The sequence below is a fragment of the Capra hircus genome, chromosome 4 (genome assembly GCF_001704415.2).
Source record: "Capra hircus breed San Clemente chromosome 4, ASM170441v1, whole genome shotgun sequence".
NCBI lineage: Eukaryota > Metazoa > Chordata > Mammalia > Artiodactyla > Bovidae > Capra > Capra hircus.
Genome location: NC_030811.1, coordinates 105,097,016 through 105,111,972, shown reverse-complemented (window position 1 = coordinate 105,111,972; position 14,957 = coordinate 105,097,016). Strand labels below are relative to the sequence as shown.

General features: G+C 38.6%; 1 protein-coding gene and 1 long non-coding RNA gene across 5 annotated transcripts in view; one reads left to right on the top strand and one right to left on the bottom strand.

Moving 5' to 3' along the window:
- Positions 1 to 6,587, top strand: part of LOC108635857 — a 177,142-nt gene extending 170,555 nt beyond the window's left edge. For all 4 annotated transcript variants that reach the window (XR_001917990.1, XR_001917988.1, XR_001917986.1 and 1 more), the window contains one exon: positions 6,488 to 6,587. This is a non-coding gene — a long non-coding RNA (uncharacterized LOC108635857). The remainder of the gene's footprint in view (positions 1 to 6,487) is intronic.
- The window catches only part of COL28A1 (collagen type XXVIII alpha 1 chain), a 184,047-nt gene that overhangs the window by 121,220 nt on the left and 47,870 nt on the right, over positions 1 to 14,957 (bottom strand). Inside the window, exons 13-15 of the mRNA XM_005678961.3 lie at positions 14,145 to 14,213; positions 7,221 to 7,289; positions 4,384 to 4,452 (exon numbers count right to left, since the gene is read on the bottom strand). Of these exons, the coding sequence (XP_005679018.1) occupies positions 4,384 to 4,452; positions 7,221 to 7,289; positions 14,145 to 14,213 (207 nt within the window). The remainder of the gene's footprint in view (positions 1 to 4,383; positions 4,453 to 7,220; positions 7,290 to 14,144; positions 14,214 to 14,957) is intronic.

Sequence of the window (14,957 nt, the reverse complement as noted above, 5' to 3'; positions counted from 1 at the left end):
CATTCTTTCACACTTTGCTAATCTGGCAATATGACGGATTAAAGTCTATCTTTTAAACCGTAAAGAAGTTCAACATGGAAAGTTACAAAACACCATTGCTTTTAAATAGTGTGTGGTTCAAATTTGCCAAAACAGCAAATAATGTTTTCACTGTTTGGTCAAAAATGGTGTATGTTTGCACCAGCTTATATTCATCAATCATTTTTCCATAGAGAAACCAAAATTTTTTTAATTGTTTTTATAATGACACAAATACTTCTTGTTAGGATCATAGAAATATTTAAAAGCAAAAAATTAATAGGATGCAAGAAGATCAGTATTTGAGAAGGGAATTAAAGAATAATATTTTTTTAATTTCTAAATACCTTTTTCCTCCAAATCTTAATGAAAATGCATTTTAAAACTTAAGAAATTATCTAAGGTAAGTGCAGCAAAATGAAAGAACTTCACCTTCTTATTCCATGAATAATTTTGAGAAATAAAGTGGGAGTTATCAGTGAGAACAATATCATTCATCCTTTCTCTATGTATTTCCACAAATATTTGTTGAGTGTTTATTATGTGCCAGGAATTGCTCCAAACATGGAGAAATAGCAGTGACCAAAACAGACAAAACTCTCTTTCCTCATAGATCTTTCATTTTCTTGGGGAACACAGAAGATAATAAACAAGACAGAAGAAATAATAGTATGCTGAATGATGATAAGTGCTAAGGAGAAAAATAAATGGAGGAATGGAAAGATAGCTGCAATCTGGGGAAAGGTGATTCGGGATGGTCTCATGGATGAGAGGGATAAACCAAGTAGAAACTTGGAGGAAAAGCATTCCAGGCAAAGCAACCATCCATGCAAGGAAGATTCCTAGAACATTCCAGAAACAGCAGGGAGACAATGTGGCTGGAGCTAGTGAGCATGAGGGAAAGTGGTGGAAGATGAAGTCAGGGATGTGTGTCAGTGGGCTCAGGCAGAGCAATTGCTAGGGCCTTTTAGGCCATTGTGAGGGCTTTGCCTGTTCTCTAAGTGAGCTGAGAAGCCACTAGAGGATTTTGAGCAGAGAAGTAAAACATCTGGCTTAGTCTTCAGATGTTCACTCTGCAAGCCTCATTGAGAACAAACGAAAGAGATGTTATTATGAGAGATGATTGTGGCCTGGACCAGGCTGTTGAGTGAAGGTGGTGGGGAGTGCTCAATCCTAGACAGATTTTGCAAGTAAAGCCATCAGGATTTGCTACAGATTGAGGATATCTTTGAGGTTTGTGGGAAAACATCAGTTCAGTTCAGTCGCTCAGTCATGTCTGACTCTGTGACCCCATGAACTGCAGCACGCCAGGCCTCCCTGTCCATCACCAAATCCCAGAGTTCACCCAAACTCATGTCCATTGAGTCAGTGATGCCATCTAACCATCTCATCCTCTGTCGTCCCCTTCTCCCCCTGCCTTCAATCTTTCCCAACATCAGGGTCTTTTCAAATGAGTCAGCTCTTCACATGAGGTGGCCAGAGTATTGGAGTTTCACCTTTAGCATCATTCCTTCCAATGAATACCCAGGACTGATCTCCTTTAGAATGGACTGGTTGGATCTCCTTGCAGTCCAAGGGACTCTCAAGAGTCTTCTCCAACACCACAGTTCAAAAGCATCAATTCTTCGGCGCTCAGCTTTCTTCACAGTCCAACTCTCACATCCATACATGACCACTGAAAAAACCATAGCCCTGACTAGATGGACCTTTGTTGACAAAGTAATGTCTCTGCTTTTCAATATGCTGTCTAGGTTGGTCATAACTTTCTTCCGAGGAATAAGCGTCTTTTAATTTCATGGCTGCAATCACCATCCGCAGTGATTTTGGAGCCCCCGAAAATAAAGTCTCTCACTGTTTCCCCATCTATTTCCCATGAAGTGATGGGACCAGATAACATACTTGGGAAAACATACTTGTCACTTATTGACAGGGAAAAGACTGAGATGAAGCAAGGCTGGGGAAGGGTGTAACACCAGTAGCTCAGTTTTGGATATGTTAAGTTTAAGATACCTAAAATAAACATCCAAACAGAGATATCAAGTAGATGAAAGGGGTGTGAGCTGGAGATGTCAATTTGGGAGCTCTCATGATATAGATGGTGTTTGAAGCCAAGACTCGGTGAGTTATCAAGTAGGAAGAGAAGAGCGAAGGTTCAAGTACTGAGCCCTTTGGGTGCTGCAAGTATTAGAGGTCAGAGAGTTGAAGAAGAACCAGCAGTGGAGGCCAAAAAGTATGCAGCCAGAGAGATCAGGTGAAGATATTCTTTCAAGAAGCTGAGGATCCTAGTGGATGATGCTACTGATAGGCCCAGTAAATTGACAACCAAGAGTTGACCACTGGACTATGTGGTGGGTATGGGTAAATACGCTTTATTTATTTATCTATATGTGCTGGGTCTTCATTGCTTTGTATGGGTTTTCTCTAGTTGCCGCAGGCAGGGGCTACTCTTCGCTGCAGTGCATGGGCTTCTCACCGCAGTGGCTTCTCTTGTGGTTGCAGTTCCCGGCCCTAGAGCACAGGCTCAATAGTTGTGGCGCACAGGCTTAGTTGCTCTGCAGCACGTGGGATCTTCCCAGATCAGGAATCGAACCTGTGTCTCCCTCATGGACAGGTGAATTCTTTACCACTGAGCCACCAGGGAAGCCCAATGCACTTATTTTAATGCCAGTTGTATTTAGACTACATCAGGATCTGCAAACTTGTTCTTGAACAGTTGGATAGGAAATATTTGATGCTTGAGAGTCATAATAAGGTCTCTTGCAAAACCAGTGAATGCTGCTTCAATCGTATGAAAGCGACCAGACAGTAGTTAAATGAATAGGTGTGTCTGTTTAATACTTTATTTACAAAAACAGGCAGCCCACCCTATAGTTTGCCAATGCCTGGGGTGTCTGGAGAATCCCAGGGACGGGGGAGCCTGGTGGGCTGCCGTCTATGGGGTCGCACAGAGTCGGACACGACTGAAGCAACTCAGCAGCAGCAGGGCTAAATAAATATGCTTTTGTGAACAAAAGCACATGATTAGATCATAGTTTATATAATATTAAAAACCTGAACCTGGCATATGCCTCTTGGTGGTTCACTATGTGTCACCCCCAAGTCTAAATAAATGTCCATAGAAGGAAACAGGTAATAGACTGAAGTTCTAATTCAAAGCTGGGTTATTCTGATTCAGAACTTGATTGCTTATCATGAGGCATTCATTGTGCCAAATGCTTTTCATGCTTTATCTCATTTAATCCTCACAGAAACCCTCTGAAAGTAAGCACCCCCATTTTCCAGATGAAGTTAAGTTAGGAAGGCCCCCGTGGAGAAGGAAATGGCTACCCACTGCAGTAGTCTTGTCTGGAGAATTCCGTGGACAGAGGAGCCTGGCTGCAGTCTCTGGGATCACAAAGAGTCAGACGTGACTGAGCAGCTAACGCTTTACTGCTTTCAAATCCCAGTCACACAACTGATAGATTCAGGTCCTCTCCCTCCCAACTCCAAACCCAACTCATAATCACTGTTCTGCAAATATTCAACAACTCATATAACAGACCTCTTTGGGCAATTACATTACATTTAAATATCTGTATTAAAGCTACTTCCTTGTTCTGTAAAATGGTGTATTTTTGAGAGTCCTTATCACAGAAGTGTTTAATCACTTGAATCCAAGAATATGAAAGAGCAGGGAAAGAAGAAAGGAGACGGGAAAGGGAATGAAAATCAGATAAAAGCTTTGTCCTGATATTTCAGTGTCTTCTCTGCATGAGCTCCAGATATGAAACCACAAATGCCATGTCAACAACACCTGGAAAAGTTAGTTCACTGAACTTATAACGCAGCATTTGTGTGGTACTCAGTAGTCACTACTCCAAAGGAAGAAAGAGCATCTCGTGTATTTTTAGAGTGTTTTGGAACTGGAGTTACACCACCAGAGCTCAACTATTTGAACCAAGAATTGTATGATGTCTGAAATTTGTATAATTAACCATTTACTACTGTCTCTGCTACTTAAATACAGACACCTAGAAGAGACAGCTACCAGTAAATAGTAAACAAAAGAAATAAGTAATTCAAGTGGATATATAATACCCAAGATAAGCATCCATGTCAATTGTTATTCTAATATAATGTGTTTAGATATTGACATATATGTATGACTCCAAACTAATTGGCATCTGGGTTTTTCACGCATTTCTTATATCCCTTCCCTCTCTGGCAGCTTTCCCTTCCTACTGGTCTTTAAAACGTTTATAGTTAACTGGATACCTGTGTGGTATGGTTGTCAGGTTGTACATAGTTCATAAATGTGCATACATAAAGAACAATGAAAAGTCATTTTATTGGCATATTTTCTGTTATCCACCCTACATGCAGTACCTTGTCCCCTTTTATTGATGGGCCCGCTTCTCCTTGTGGGCCAATTGGTCCTTGAGAACCTTTTTCACCCTGAAAGTATATGGGAGAGCTATCAATGCAGTCATAAAATTCAGGATTTTAAAACAGGTAGAGCATTCAAAACATCAAAATTCACTGCTAACTACAAATGGGTAATTGTAACTCTAAGATTTGCAAATTGAAAAAAAAATAGCATCAACATTTCATAAATAAAAAAGAATCTGTTCAAGCAGAAAATTTACACAGCATCACTGAAGTGGGAAAAGAGCCCCATTCCTAATATAATCAGAAATATCTGAAAGTGGGAGATCTAATCAATCATGTACTACAACCAACTGAATCAGTCTTCTGTTTCCTCACCATTTCTGTAACTGTATCCATTACATAATGAAAATCTGTCTCTCAGTATGTGGAATAACATTTGCTAAGATGGAATTATTTAGTAAGTGTTTTATACCAAAATTTATAAACATTTATGGAAAACTTAGTTTTAAAAGAATTTATGGAAAATCTTTTGAGGTATGCTTCTAGAGTCACACGGCCTCTGTGAATCACTCTGGTTGTAATGTCATGTCAATGAAGTCGTAACACTTTTTTCATTTGTATGAAAAACAAACCACAGAATTGACCAGAAATAGCACACATTTCATAAATTCATTTGAACCAAGAGTAAAATCAAAGAACATTTGCAAGAAACCTAGGAAAATATACCTTTATGTCTTTCTGTAGTCATTATTTATTCACTTAAGCCCCACGTCATTGCAGAGTAGCCCCAAGAAGTACATACAGAGAACTCCCATTGGTCTTGCTAGTTGAGGAGTGAAGAATTCTGTCTAATGAGTTCTGATTGTTACCACAGAGTACATCTGTGTACAGTCAGTCCTAAAACAACACTGAATATAAAGAGTTCTTTCTTTGATGAGTCAGAGGGCAATGCAATGCTCTGGGTTATTATGAAGGAATGTAACGTTATACCATGCCATTGAAACTGCCAGTAAAATGTGCCCTGAAATATGCTTCTCAGTGTTTTATTTACTCTGTTCTCATTTATTTATTTCTTTAAACCCCACAGATTATAAGGAGAAATAATTCTGGCTGTTTGAATTTTCCAGGTTGTTTGGGCTATACATAATTAGAAATTTACTATGTGCCAAAAAAATTAAATTATGTATGATAAAACTTTCTGAAATGTGCCAAATTGCTGACCTCTGCCTTCTTGTGATGATATTTCAGTTAGGCAAGGGCATTAGTAATATCCCCTTTTCCAGCATATTATTTCCATTTACTATAACAAATTAAAATTTGTTGGTTAACAAGGGCTTCTTTTAAAATTTAACCCAGCAGTCACTCACAACTTGGTGTGATATATTTGTTTTACCTAAGTGATTTCCCTTCAGTTGAGATTTAGGTTTCTCATAGATAATTGAATATTGATCATGGTGGAAGAGGCTGAAAATGAGAAGCAATTTTAGAGTGTAAGACCGTACTGAGAAGGTCAGATCTCAGTGACTCAACTGAATGAAGTGGAAGGTCTTAAACACTTAGAAAACAGCACATGCTTCTCTGGGTAGTGTGTGTGCATGCGTGTATGTCTGGGGGAAACATTTTAGGAAAGAAGGAAAAAGGACCCCCAATTTATCCTTGTGAACGTTCACTTTCAGTCTGTTGAAAATTGCCCAGTCGTGTCTGACTCTTTGTGACCCCCATGGATTGTATGGAATTCTCCAGGCCAGAATACTGGAGTGGGTAGCCGTTCCCTTCTCTAGGGGATCTTCCCAACCCAGGGAACTTACCTACCCTGAAATTCTGTTGTTGCTGCACAAAGTATCTCAGAAAATCATTTCCTGTGTGGCCTTTATCAAGTGAGCCATATATTATGGGTAAAGAGTCTAGACCAGGGATCAGCAACCCACTGGCCAATCCCAGCCCACTGCATGCTTTTTGTAAATACAGCTTTACTGAGGCCCAGCCAAGATCACCCATTGTTTAGGGTTGCCTTCATGCTTTAGCAACAGAATTTAAGTAGTTGCAACAGAAACCACATGGCTCACAAACTCTGAAATAGTTACTGTCTGGTTCTTTACAGAAAGTTTGCCAAGCCCTGGTCTAGAGGAACTTGAACTACAAGAATTACATGTGGGAGGTGGTGGAAACATTTAACATCTCAACTGCCAGGTGAGAGGTAGGTCTTGCGTAACATTTTGCTCCTTCTGGAAGTAAGGCAAATTCGATTCCCTCCATCCACCCACGTTACCTTTCTTATATTAATGGCAATAGTATGATAAATTGGTTTATTAGATTGTTTCTTGTCTATTTCACAGAACAAAGCTGTGGGTAAAACTTGGTATATCTTGTGTGCGTGTGTTAGTCACTCAGTCGTGTCCGACTCTTTGAGACCCCATGGACCACAGCCCACCAGGCTCCTCTGTCCATGAAATTCTCGAGGCAAGAATACTGCAGTGGGTTGCCATTTCCTTCTCCAAAACTTGGTATATATCTATGCTCAATAACTTAATTTTGGGGCATAAAGATGCTATTTATCCCTGTGGTTTTAATGACTATGAATGACTTTAAGAGATTTTCTAATTTCATATGCAGTAATTGCATGAAGCAGCAGCCTTGCAATTACTTATTTATAATTGCAAATGTCACTACAGCTTCATGTTAAGGGAAAATTTACATACAAATTCATTTAATAGGGTGAAGATGATCAGGAAAATACTTGACCTGGGATAATTGGCTAGGACACAGTTTTTGAATTTATAATTCATGATCATGCAATAGAATGCATTTCTCTTCCATGTAGAAGGTGCTGTTACCTTTGGTCCTGGAAGTCCTTCTCCTGGTAAGCCTCTCTCTCCTGGTGGCCCCTCAGGCCCACGGGGACCCTGGTTAGGATACAAGAGAGTGAGGAGCAAAAGAAGAGAGAGAGAAAATAGGAGACAGGAGAGGGAAGGGAGGAGAGAGGAAGAAAGATAACGGTCACATTTCAGTTCACAGGGGCATGCAATAATATAGTCCTATTCACATGATTAATGAGAATCGATCCTCCTAGTACATACCATGCTGATAAGTAGAATCATATGGTTGTGAAGAATAATATTCTCATTGTATTAAATACTGGTTCTATTTGATTAGCATGAGATGTTCTATTCTGATGTTCTCAAATTGGCAGAAAATGGAAGTGAAGTGATACTTCAGACTAAGGATGAGGAAATCAATCCTATGAGGAAAGGCTAAAAATCTAGGACTGTGTGGCCCAAAAAAGGATGCAAAGTGATGAAATAATTTAATTAGGCACCAGGGGAAGAAATCACCACACAGCTGTTTTAAAGCACTGAATTCTGTTTACATGCTGTTTTAATTTCCATCCTGATAAATTTGGATTCAGACTTGAATTCTTTCTGGACCTGGTTGAATCCCTTGGAGGTTTATGTGCAAATAGAAATCTTGCTAGAATCTTTTAAGAGGTAACAAGACTTTTGATCTCAATGATTAAAATTAAGAAGTCCGCGTGACTCTTGCTCAGAAAGGCACTCAGTAAGGTGAGGACTTCTCACCTAAGGAAAGAAACACAGTACAGTCTCAGGGTTTGAAATGGATGAACAGGCAGCATGCTAGTTGAAAAAGACAACGACAAAATATTCACTTAAACCAGGAATTTTAAAAGTTATAAATTTGTTCTCTCTTTCTTCTTGACCAGAAGCCAAAAAAAAAAGGTAGAAAGGGGACTAATAACAAGAATGGTAGATGCATGAACTGGAGCTTTTCCTCTAGTGGACATAGAAAGATAATTAGGACTCTCTCGGCAGGGAAGTAAATCTGTGATGGAACAAGACTGAGTTGCCCAGAGCCCCAAAGGAAGTCCCCCACTGTAGACACTCCGAGTGATCTTGGAGCTTAGTCTGTAGTAATCTAGGGTGATTTCAGAGATGTTTTCTACTCAAGCCTGGGAGCAGAACTAGGATACAGCATTATGCGCATCAGTGGCCGATCACAACCACAGATTTGTGAGAGAGAAAACTAATTGTACCCCATATCTAATTTTGGGGGGCTTTCCTTAAAATCATATATTTTAAAAGACAGCCTTCTTTAGTATTTATGCATAGCCAATTTAGTAAAGGCTTTAATTAAAGTAAAAAACTAGCATTTAATTCAATTTAAATTGCTGTGCCTATGGGAAAACTAGCTTTTAACCATCCAAGGGCTTAATCAAAGTCCTAATATCCATGACAGAGTAATCTAATGTTAGGGCAATTAACTAGGAGCAAAAGAAATATGGTGTGAAAACTAGATTGCAAACTAGACAGAGAAGCCCTAGCTAATATTACACACTGTACAAAAAAATATTAACAAGTTATTCCTCTTCCTCAAATGAAAATAACTCAGTTTTCATGGAATGCAAAGGAGTCTTTTTCCAGCACATTCAATTTTTTTTTTCCCATTCATTCAACAAATGTTTACCAAATGCCTGGTAGGTGCAAGTCACTGTGCTAGCATCTGAACACAGCAGACAGCCCCACTCCTTGTCTCATAGAGTTTACAGTCTTGCATGGTACACTAGAAGCATGTTTGGGAGTCATTTGGACCGATGTTCAAGCCACCTCTTGCTACATATCAGGAGTGTGATCTTAAATAATTCCATCTCTCTAAGTTCAGCATTCTCATCAGAATAGTGGTAACAATGGTACCTACCTCAACCACACGTATTAATATAAGGACTAGCTCAGAGAGATGTAAAGCTCTTACATATTAAGCACTCAATAAATATCTGCTTGCTATCACTATCAAAAGTGTTTTCCCTGGATCCTTCAATTGCTAAGAAAATCCTTTTATGAAGTTTTTACAAATACAGTAGTCTCAGAGTATGGTCTATGTTAAGCAATGTGGAGAGACGCATGCCACATAGAGTGAGCACTGACACTTGCGTCCATCTCTGCATTTCTGAAAGGCATTAGCCAAGGTGAAAATGAGAATAAGGAAGACTTTGAGGAGTCACATTTTCCAAGCTGCTAAGAACAGAGAGTTAATGCTTGTGAACAATCACTTAGGGGCATTTAAAAAAAACAGTGATTCAAGGTTTAATTACTGGAAACCTGGAAACTGTCCGAGTAATATTCTGCACCATCAGTATATTCTCAAGTTTTCTAGTCAAACAGTCAAGGTGAATGATGGCTGCTAACCAGAGAAGAGAAAGAGCAGGTACTTGGATTAGATGAACTATACTTTCAATTTATTAAGATGGTACCAACAGATTATTTTTTAAAAGACAAAAATGCTCAGTAAAAAAGTATCTTTTTCAAAGGCTACCAGATCTAGTTATAACTCTGACATTCTTATTTGGCTTCTAATGAACACCTTTAATTAAGGTGTCCAGATATCTAGTGGGAGAAACTAATTATCAATTAACAGAGTCTGACCAGAAATGCTTTATATGAGACATAAACAAGATAAAGTGTAATTGTCCATTATCATTATCTTCCTTAATAATCTCAATACTGTGGATAGTCAATAAAAGTGGTTTCAATATACATGGTAAACATTAAAGATAAATATGCTAAGTAATATTAAAAATTATCCTTAATATTAAGTGAAATTTATTTTTAACTTCAAAATAATTAGTTTTACTTCAGGGGATTTTTCTTACTGAAAGTGCTCCCAAAAAACCAAACTAAGCACCCTAAGAGTGTTGAACCAATTTATTATTCTTTAATCAGTCATCTGTCAGACCAACACACAACTAGTGATAATCATATAATTAAAGATGGTAGCTGTCAGTTAATAGTTCAGTCAAGGTGCTGGAATATTAATTCATTTGATCAGATTTATATTACTATTATATAAAAAGAGTAGTTAGTACTAAACTAGAAACCGCTTGAAATGATTCAGGCAAAGAAACAAATGTAAAGAACTTTCAGCAGAAGCTTTGTCAGTCCTAAGCCCTTATGTTACTTTGAAATAATTCAAAAGCTCATTATTGATTTTTATTATGATATTTTGAGACAGTATTTTCATATATTTCTTGAGATTTATCCTTTCTTTGTTATGATTTTAGTTCCCAATTATTTCACAGACTACACGGTATCACTCTAATTTGTGTAATTGTGGCTTAGATCTCAAGAAAACAAACAAGAATTTCATGTTCTGCCAATACTGTGAAAACCCTCTAGCTACAAAGAGAAAAGCAAATAATACAAAATTTTCTTGAAAATGAAGGCCCCCAAAAATCAATAATTAAGGGAAGTTACAGGGTTTCAAAACAAAAAGAGAGCTGAACACTAGAGGTATGCCTATAAGCTAACACTGTAACTGCTCTGGGTGAAAAGTGTGGCTGTGTACTAGGGCAAAGTCTAGGAGTCTAGGAGGAAGAAATGAGAACAAAGACAGGCTCAATCAGTGGAAAACGAGGAGGAAATCAGAACTGAAATCCCCCCATAAAACTAGGACCTTCTAAGTTATGTATCTTCAATGAAAGGGTGGGGTGAACACAATGTTCCCATCAACACAGTGTTATGAATGACAAGAATTGTGTCTACTTCACTTGGGCTCTAAATGGACCTGACAACTCCTAACTGGGTCTTACGCTGCCTACGGGTTTGTAGTTTCAAGCGACACCACGTTGGTGGTCCTGGGGCACCTTAGTCAAGGCATTAACATCAAGTATGTGCCTGGAATACATAAGAGATGCAAATAAATGCACATTCTCTCAAACATGCTCCGACATAGAACACTTGGGATTTCACAGTTAAACCTGGCTGACACTAAATTCAGATGCCAGGGTACAAAACATACAAGAAATTAATTCTCAGTGAGTAAAAGTGAATCAATAGATACCAAAAAAAGGGAAGGTAGACTTTAAATGATTAATGGTCCTAAGAATAGAAATACAAGAAGCGAAGAGGACAGTGTAGCAAAAATATATTAATAAAAAGAGGTAGATTTTTAAAAATAACTTCAAGAACTTTAAAAAATACTTATTAAGTTAAAAACACAAGGGATGATTTAAGGACATTTTCTAAGTAGAGAAAAATAAATGTGTGCATTATGTTAGATTTTAGGAAATCACCGCAAAATGCAACTAAATAATAGAATTCTTAAATAAATAATGTAAAAAAGAAAATTTCTGAAGAGATCATAACTAATAACCTGCAAAATTGTTGATTTCTCAGAGATAGGAAACTCATGAATTTGAAGCAATATAAATGAAAATATATCCATATGTGTTTGCATCATAGTAAATCTATGGAGACAGTAAGACCTTCAATGGTGGATAGTAATGGCAAATCCTCACTTGATTATTGATTAATTGCTTGCCCCCACCCCCCACCAATTATGGCCATCATCATGGCCCCCTCCATTATGAAGAGCTCCATGGTAGTCAACATACTACCAGAAATGTAACTGGCCCTTTCCAGAGAAAGGTGACATCAAGCTTCCATGTACCTTTTGCAGATTGGGCATAGTCAGCAGTGGCAACATCCAAGTTAGCTTTGTTAAAAGGAAGTTGATGTTGCTCCTGGGTATAGTCTCCATCCCAGCCACTCAGTAAAACTGTGTGGATAGTAGTAGAACTAGGAAATGAGACTGATTGACATTCTGTCTATTTGCTTATTTAGAACCATCTTTGAAATGGATGTGGTTTGGTGAGCATTCACCTAGGACACAAATATTTTCATACTCTGTGCTCATGAAGAGAACAGGAGTCCACTTCCAGCTAGGCCAGCCTAACATGCTCAGTTTTGTTCTCCTTGTCTGTTCATATGAGGCTATAGGTGTAGCTTGTGGGAAGAGTAACAATGGAGAAGATGCCATCAGAATCTCCAAGTCAATTACTCATGAGACTATTTGCATCTTCAAGAATTGACGCTGGATTTCCGCTGCATGCAGCCTAGACGTCTTACGTAACACCCAGTTCATGATGAATAATGCAACATGTATGGTCACGGATTGTCCCTTGGTTAGCCATGCAGTCTCTTTTAGGATTCAGCATGGCAAGGCAGAGCTGTTTATTAAGTTAAAAGTAGGTGGTAAGCCTATGGCTGATTCATGTTGATGTTTGGTAGAAACCAACACAATACTGTAAATCAATTATCCTTCAGTTAAAAATAAATTAATTTTTTATTTTTTATTTATTTTTTAATTTTTATTTTATTTTTTATTTTTTATTTTTTTAATTTTAAAATCTTTAATTCTTACATGTATTCCCAAACATGAACCCCCCTCCCATCTCCCTCCCCATAACATCTCTGTGGGTCATCAGAGAGAAATAAATTAATTTTTTAAAAGTAGGCATGTGGGAGAAAAAGTCTTATGTTTGTTTCAAAAATCTAGGTTTCTTTTGGACAGCTCATAAAGATTTGACATTGAAACATGAACCTCATTTTTATTCCCACTTATTCAGAACATTGTGAGAAGATTTTTTCATTTCTGTCAAAAACTTCCCAAATTCTCTGCTGTACTCCCTCCACACATGGCAGCATGTGTGGGCCTGCCTCCTTCTAGCTGATGTCATTTTGCTTTTCTAGGTTTCCAGTCTCCTCTAGTGTAGAATGAGCAGCGTCTGCAGAGAACTCATATTCTTTCTCAGTAGTTAAGTTTTAAGAGTACTATCTAGTTAGTGGAAATAGCAGATAATTAAACCAGTATGCTGCTGCTGCTGCTGCTGCTGTTAAGTCGCTTCAGTCGTGTCCGACTCTGTGCAACCCCATAGACGGCAGCCCACCAGGCTCCCCCATCCCTGGGATTCTCCAGGCAAGAACACTGGAGTGGGGTGCCATTTCCTTCTCCAGTGCAAGAAAGTGAAAAGTGAAAGTGAAGTCGCTCAGTCATGTCCAACTCTTCGCGGCCCCATGGACTGTAGCCTTATCAAGCTCCTCTGCCCATGGAATTTTCCAGGCAAGAGTACTGGAGTGGGTTGCCATTGCCTTCTCTGTAAACCAGTATATTTTCCCTCTATTTGATGTTCTGTTTTTTTAATCTGTGTATTCAGACATTGGTGAAAAGTCTAACCCTCAAACAGCATGCTGCCATTTCATTCCCAGAGTATAGCAAGGAAGCACACATTTGTCTTAATATTTACGTGTGAGAAACTACAAAACCCAATTGAGAGACCAACTATTCAGTCGGTTGTTTTTATTTGTAGCCCAGCAAGTCAGCTACTGTTCTTTTCTAGAAGGATAATGATTACTTGAAAAGTTTAAAACCTTCTTATTCCAGAAGTCATGTTTTATTCATTTCCTCTCCAGCTGTCTTTTGATAGAAAACTTTTTCCTTTCCAACAACAGTGAATATCAAAGCTACATAAGGTAGAATCTGCAAATAGCACATGTATTACCCATCTACCATTATTAATTCTAACTTTAGAGTATACGCAGGATTGGGGGATTATTCTTAGTGATTTTTCTTATGACTATAGGAAAGTCAAGTACAAATTATAGATATTAAGTCTGAACCTAGATCTCCTATCTCCTGAGAAATTTTGACATATGAGAACGCTTTTCTTCAAGGACAAGCTGATTAATTTCATAAGAGATTATATTAAGAGAGAGACTATGTACATATCCTTTATATAATTATCCATTTTTCAAGTATTATGAAGACTAACACTTGGATCTGACCTTTATATATTTATTGACTTTTGTTGTTCAAAAAGATAAAGATAGCTTAGTTTAACCATAGTCTAATCCAAAGGAGCACATAAGAATTTATCCTTTTAATTCCACCTAGAATTTTCTGCTACTCACTGTCTGACCCGGTTCACCAACACCAGTAGGTCCTGGAGGCCCAGTTCTTCCTTCCTGGCCTCTTTGCCCCTACGAGGAAGAAATAATTGAATGCAAGCTTGAGATTTTAAATACAGAACACACATAGCACAAAGTACTCTGGAGATTTCAACAAAGATAGATAGCAAAAATGTGAAACTTTTCAAATTCCTAAAGGTTAAAAAAAAAAAATCTAAAGAAGGAAAGGGCTTCCCTGGTGGCTCAGAGGTAAAGAATCCACCTGCCAATACAGGAGACATGGGTTAGATCCCTGAGTCAGGAAGATCCCCTGGAGAAGGAAATGGCAACCCACTCCAATATTCTTGCCTGGAGAGTTCCATGGACAGAAGAGCCTGGTGGGCTACCATCCATGGGGTCGCAGAGTCAGACACGACTCAGTGACTAAACAACAGAGCCTGAAAAACGCCGTGAATTTAAGTGAACAAATTACCCCCAAATGTTCCTCATTCCTTCCTATGTAAATGCAATTTTAGTTTTCAGAAATGATTAGCAATTGGCAGAACAGACTGTGTGCAACTCGTCCTGATTACTGAGGAGACCACCCGACAGTGATTGTGCTGTTCCCTGCCGGCCACCACTGTCCTGGGACGCCGCCTGTCCCCTCCCTTCCCTGCCCTGTCCTGTTCTATCACCTCGCCATCCGTGCTTCACCTTTCATCTCCCTCAGAACCCTTCTCCAATAACTCTGCCAGTATAAACTCCACATTCCCTGGAGTCTCAATGTGCTTATTGTCTAAATGCCATCCATGGGGACACCTGGTTACTTTCGAAGTG